General features: G+C 41.7%; 1 protein-coding gene across 5 annotated transcripts in view; it reads left to right on the top strand.

Moving 5' to 3' along the window:
• Window positions 1-5,354: 5,354 nt before the first annotated feature.
• KIF16B (kinesin family member 16B) overlaps window positions 5,355-6,000 on the top strand; it is a 341,204-nt gene continuing 340,558 nt past the window's right edge. The window contains exon 1 of one of the 5 annotated variants that reach the window (XM_060186435.1): window positions 5,355-5,946. In XM_060186435.1, coding sequence (XP_060042418.1) covers window positions 5,900-5,946 — 47 coding nt within the window. In that variant the 5' untranslated portion in view covers window positions 5,355-5,899. The remainder of the gene's footprint in view (window positions 5,947-6,000) is intronic. The other 4 variants (XM_060186447.1, XM_060186445.1, XM_007525760.3 and 1 more) reach the window with 4 other exon arrangements.

Genomic DNA, 6,000 nt, shown 5'->3' with positions numbered 1-6,000 from the left:
AGAAAATTGTCTGTGCAAAATATGGTTGGAGGTGGTTACAAAGTGTCATTGCAAGGGAGGGGATTTATTTATAGAGATTTTTAAGAATCCTTGCTTTTCCAACACTGATAATGTTTTCAAGGTATTTCTTTACCCATCTAGGGAAGTTAAATGCTATCTTTCCCATAAGATGTATCTGCCTAATTGATTTATCTGTGTACCTTTCCCCTAAGCCTTCAGTTTAACATAGTTTCTCATGCTGAAGAGTTTGAAATACTTTCACAGATTCTACAAAGTCTTCTGTGTCTCAAATACATTTGTTTGAAATCCAGGAGGACATTTTTAGTTTTTCTTCATTTATTGGCCTATTGCAGAGCAACAAAATTTAGCTTAACACTCTGGTAGAATGTACCCCCACAATGAGATAGTCAGCATACTATGTGACATAATGCTTGAGGTCAGTACTTCTAGCACAAAGGAAAACATGTGTTTCTAAAATGTCGATTGCATCCTATGTTCCAATTTAAATGTTTTTATCTGCAGTGTATCAAGATCTTTTAAGTCATGTTTATGAGATAATAAATCAATTTTATTTCTTAGAGGTTGCAGAAAAAATATATATCAGTGTATATATACCTGATATACCTGATAGGGGACATAACACTTTTTTTTTCTAGCAGTATTTCAAGATGATTCAAATATTTTGAGGTAAACATCCTATTCTCGTGTTATATCACTTTAAAACAAAGAAGCTGAGATACAGACTGTTTAAATTATAACTATTTGACAATAGTGAAAATGTTATCAATCAGGGGGAAAAAGAATATCTATATTCAAATCAGCACAATTTGTAATAGTCAAAACATGGAAGCAACCCAGGTGTCCACCAACAGATGAGTGGCTGGGTAACATGCAGTGTAGTAAATATACATAACTGAATACTACTCAGCTGTTAAAAATGGCGATTTCACTTCATTCACCTCATCTTGGAAGGAATCATGTTAAATGACATAAGTCAGAAAGAGAAGGATGAATATGGGATGATCATACTCATAGATAGATATTGATAAATACTATTATGATGTGTACTTGCCTTCCCTAGGCAGATGACTTCACCAATGTGTTCTGGAACCCCACCTCCCCGGAGCCTATTCCACTGGGGAAAGGTAGAGACAGGTTTGGGGTATGGATCTGTCAATGAATGTCCAGCAGAGAAGCAAATACAGAAGGTAGACATCCCACCTTCTGTGCCCCATAGAGATCTTTGGTCCATACTCCCAGGAAGAAGATAATGGGGAAGCTTCCAGGAGAGGTGATGGAATATGGTACAATGGTGGTGACAGTTGTGAGCATTTTGCCCCTCTTACACCCCACAACCTTGTCTATTAGTATCAAATCACTAAGAAGAAAACAAGAGAAGCTGAAAAATAAGAAAACACAAAACAGAACTTGGACTGGGTTTGTGTATTGCATCAAAGTAAAAGACTATGGGGGTGGGGGAAGGGTTCAGGTCTTGGAACATGATGACAGAGGAGGACCTGGAGGGGGTTGACTTGTTATGTGGAAAACTGAGAAATGTTATACATGTACAAACTAATGTATTTTACTGTTGGCTATAAACCATTAATCCCCAATAAAGAAAAAAAAAAGACCAGTATAAACATAAATGATATAAAAGCAAACAGAATAAAAACAAATCACACACACACACACACACACACACACACGCACACACACGCACACACACGCACACACACATGCACACATAGCCCTTATTGGTGGTAGGGTTAATACTTCATTTACATTTAGTATCATCTGGGTCCTAACGTAGATGTCAGGATTTTCCTTTCCACTTCATCAGCATTCAACATTTTAAAACAATTTACTTATTCCCTTTTTGTTTTATTGTTATAGTTATTATTGTTGTTATTGATGTCATTGTTGTTGGATAGGATAGAGAGAAATGGAAAGAGGAGGGGAAGACAGAGAAAGGGAGAGAAAGATAGATACCTGCAGACCTGCTTCACTGCTTGTGAAGCAACTCCCCTACAGGTGGGGAACAAGGGGCTCGAATGAACTGGGATCCTAGCTGGTCCTTGGTCCTTGTGCTTTGTGCCATGTGCGCTTAACCTGCTGCACTACCACCCGACTCCCTAACTTTTTTTTTTTTTTTTTAAAAAAAAGATATACCCTTCACTCAGCCAAGTGATTTTTCAAATCTTGGGTCCTTAAGTTTTACAGCATGAATCCTTTGGTTGTCTGATGTTAGGCACACTTTAAAAAAAATGCATTTTAAAAATAAAATACATGTAATTTCAAGGAAAATAAACTATAATAAAATGCAATTATTAACACATTGGAAATACTAACTTATGATAGAGTAACATATGTGCTTATAATAACAAAATCTAATGGAGTCTTATGGCTACCATGATTTCATAGTAATATTTTTTTTATTTTTCCTTTTTTTTTTTGATTAGTGATTTCATAATGGTTTACAAGATTGTAAGATTACAGGGGCATAGTTTCACATCACACCCACTAGCAATGTTCTGTGCCCCTCAAAGTAGTAATGGTTTTAACAATTAAAAAAAATAGAAAAGCCATGTTAGAGGTGTCAAAACCACTGATGGCAATATTTATTGAAGAATATTACTAACAGATTTTATTTACAAGTTACAACAGGTGTGATCTTTTGCACCCAAATTTATGTTAATTTTTTTTACTTTAGTGACTCTAATAATAATCCCTATTAGTGGACTGCACTGCTCAGAGTTAGGGCTTGCTGCCTCTGGCCACTGACACATTAAATGCTGCTTTGTCATAGGAAGAAACTTGGCCTGACATTTTTGGGGGTTGAAACTGAGAATAAGACAATCAGATCTGCCAACTTAGTGCAGCCTCCAGTCCCATTATGTGAGACCTGCAGTCCATAGAACCTTGAGAAATAATAAATTGTCTTTGTTTTAAGCCACTAACTTGTGGTCTCTTGAGTTCTAGACAGTAACCTTTTAGACTAGAAGTTGAAATAGTGTTTTTCACTAATAGTATTTCGAAGATCCTACAGTTTTAGCTATCATTACCCCCCCCCCCTTTGCTCCTAAGATGGGTTATATCCACTTTCTGGGGAACTTACTAGAAATATGGGCTCTAAGACTTCACCCAGACTTGTTGAATCAGCATTTATAGTTTTATTCCTAAAAGCATTAAAGTTTGCAAAAACACTTGAAAGTATCCTATTTAAAGTTCATGCAGATGAGCTCACTACGTAAACTCTTCTCTTTTACAAACTCCTTTCATTGTCTATTAGAAATATTCTTTGGTTTTATGTTTGTTTTCTGCGACCCAAGGTGAGTTGAAGTCTATTTATAAAGCTCCAGGAACGCTGTTAGGTATTTAATGTGTCTGTAGCTTTGCGATAGTAAGTCTCCTGTCAAAAGGCAATGTAGTGGAAGGCCAGGGAGCTTATAAACAGGAGTGAGCAACAGGAAATACATTAGCAGTGGGATGGGTGAATGAAAACTGCATAATAACCAAGCAATAAAATCCCAGGCCCTGACAATCGGTGCAGCGACCAAATTAGAATTCCTCCTACAAAGTTTGTTTGATCTGTTATGCTTAAAAATTGGACTGGCTTTGAAAGGTGTGCACCCCACAGGTATTCTTAGCTCTAAAATTTGCGGTGAGGTCTAGGTAGTTCAAAGCAGAGGAGTCCGCAGCTAGTTGAACCTTTGAATCCCGCCCTCCGGAGCTGCTCATTTTGTCCCCAAGCAGCTTCCATAAAACTGGGGCCCCGCCTCAGACCAGCCCAGTGCAGACGCTGCGTTGACTTCCGTGCGTTTCCTCCGAGAAGCCCTAGGAATCGCGCATGCTCGTCCCGTTCCATGGTCCTGCTTTCCACTCTTTCTTGCAGCCTGTGTTCAAATACCCAGCTCAGTTCCAATGAGGGAAGAAACCCTATGTTCCCTAGATAGTTGAGGCAAAAAGGGCGATTAAGGGCTAGACTTGGGGCTCTCGGGAAGGTGATGGCATAATGGCCCCTTGCCCAAGTGGGTTACAGGTTTGCAGACATTGTCACATACGAGGCATTAATCTACTCCATGAAATCTTTCTCTTTAGCAGATAAGGTAAAATCCCAAAAGCGCTTCATAATGCAGACTAGTGGAATCCCAAAGTGAGTGAAGCGCTGGGCCTCAACCCAGGTGAAAATCTCCATTCCTTGAATCAGCCTACCTTATGGAGCTCAACGTCCAGGAGGGGTAGCCCTCTGCTTGGTCCTGGCCCATTTAAACAAGGACAGTTGCAAGTCAAGCCTGACGTGGCAGCAATTGTGATTACTGGCCAGGAGAAGAAAAAGTAGATGGTGAGGGTAGATCACTCTTTCGTGACCCTCTAAGAGACTTGAGGGCACAGGGATCCTGTGGGCCCAGCATAGTATTCAGCTGTAGGATACTGAATTTAAGAGTTGGTCTTGGGGTTGTGGTTTGAGAGGTTTGCACTGAGCATCTCTAAAAGAAGCACTTGGAGAAAGGGAGTGATGATGTTTTGGTTAATGTGACCAATAAGTAGCACTGGAACCCACAGGTGGGCTGTTGGGTGGGTGTTAACAGATGCAGAATCAGCATGCATGGCTGAATGAAAAGAATGGATTTATATGGGGCTTCGTGGGGAGAGGATTTACTTTTACTGGAAGCTCTAAATCTTAAAGATTAGCATCGTCTTCACTTATTATGATTAAAACTTAACCAAAGCCCAAGGACCAGCATGAGGATCCCAGTTTGAGCCCCCGGCTCGCTCCCCACCTGCAGGGCAGTCACTTCACAGGCGGTGAAGCAGCTCTGCAGGTGTCTTTCTCTCCCCCTCTCTCTCTTCCCCTCCTCTCTTCATTTCTCTCTGTCCTATCCAACAATGACGACATCAATAACTACAATAAAACAACAAGGGCAAAAAAGGGAATAAATAAATAAATATTTTTTAAAAATTTAAAAATACTTAAAAAAAGATCTAATTTCGGCACAAGGACCCGGGTTTGAGCCTCTAGTCCCCATCTGCAGGGGGAAAGCTTTGCAAGTGGTGCAACAGCAGGTGTCTCTCTCCCTCTTTATCATGCCCTTCCCTCTTGATTTCTGGCTATCTCTATCAAATAAAGATAATAATAATTAAAAAATTAATTTCGGTCCAGATAATAAGTGACACATTTTCATTTTAAGTATCCAATGCTCTTTTTATTTTTCACTTTCCAATATTACTGAATCAGAAGGTCCACTTATACTCCCCACACACTTGGTGAGTTTTGGTAGAGAAGACGCTAGTGGAGCTCCCCACCAAGGATCTAACTCCCGCTAATATCTGTGCCACCTTTTGCATGGCAGGGGTAAAGACAAGTCCTTGTTAAAGTCTGAAAAACTATTTTTGCTGATCTGACCTCTAGGACTGAATGGTCCTTATTCTGGCTTGAAACTGTTGGCGACTCTAACCCTTCCCAGCAGGGTGTAGTAGTTCTAACTTTCCTGAAACCACAGTGCCAGACTACCCTTGGTGACTTCCAGGCCACCGCCCATTGCGGGAATCCTCCAGATTTGGCTTTTTTTTTTTTTTTTTCTTAAGGGGCCGTGCTCAGTTGCTTCCAGGCCTTTGGGAAAAATCTCTGTAGGAAGCAACGCCCAGACATACTGGCCCCGCCCTTCCGCGCCTCCTGGCCACAGCGAAACCCGGGCTCCCGGATCACATGGCCCGGAGCTGCTCTGAGCATGCTCGGTGGCCTTGCAGGTGGGGCCACCGCTGGAAGCGGAGTCTGGCCGGGATCAGAGGGGCGGGGGCGGGGAAGTGGGCGGGGGCAACCAGTCTAGTATTCAGAGGCGCGGACTGCCACGGGGCTGTGGGCAGGTGGGGATCTGAGCTGCCGGGGTCGGGATGAGCAATGGCATCAGTCAAGGTGGCCGTGAGAGTCCGGCCCATGAACCGCAGGTGAGTGGGGCGCTTACGTTGCCCCTTCTCCCCAAACCCGGCGCAATTCGCCTT

Source organism: Erinaceus europaeus, chromosome 1 (assembly GCF_950295315.1).
Source record: "Erinaceus europaeus chromosome 1, mEriEur2.1, whole genome shotgun sequence".
NCBI classification, from domain to species: domain Eukaryota; kingdom Metazoa; phylum Chordata; class Mammalia; order Eulipotyphla; family Erinaceidae; genus Erinaceus; species Erinaceus europaeus.
Note: the sequence above shows the minus strand (reverse complement) of the source record. Positions and strands in the feature narration are given on the sequence as shown.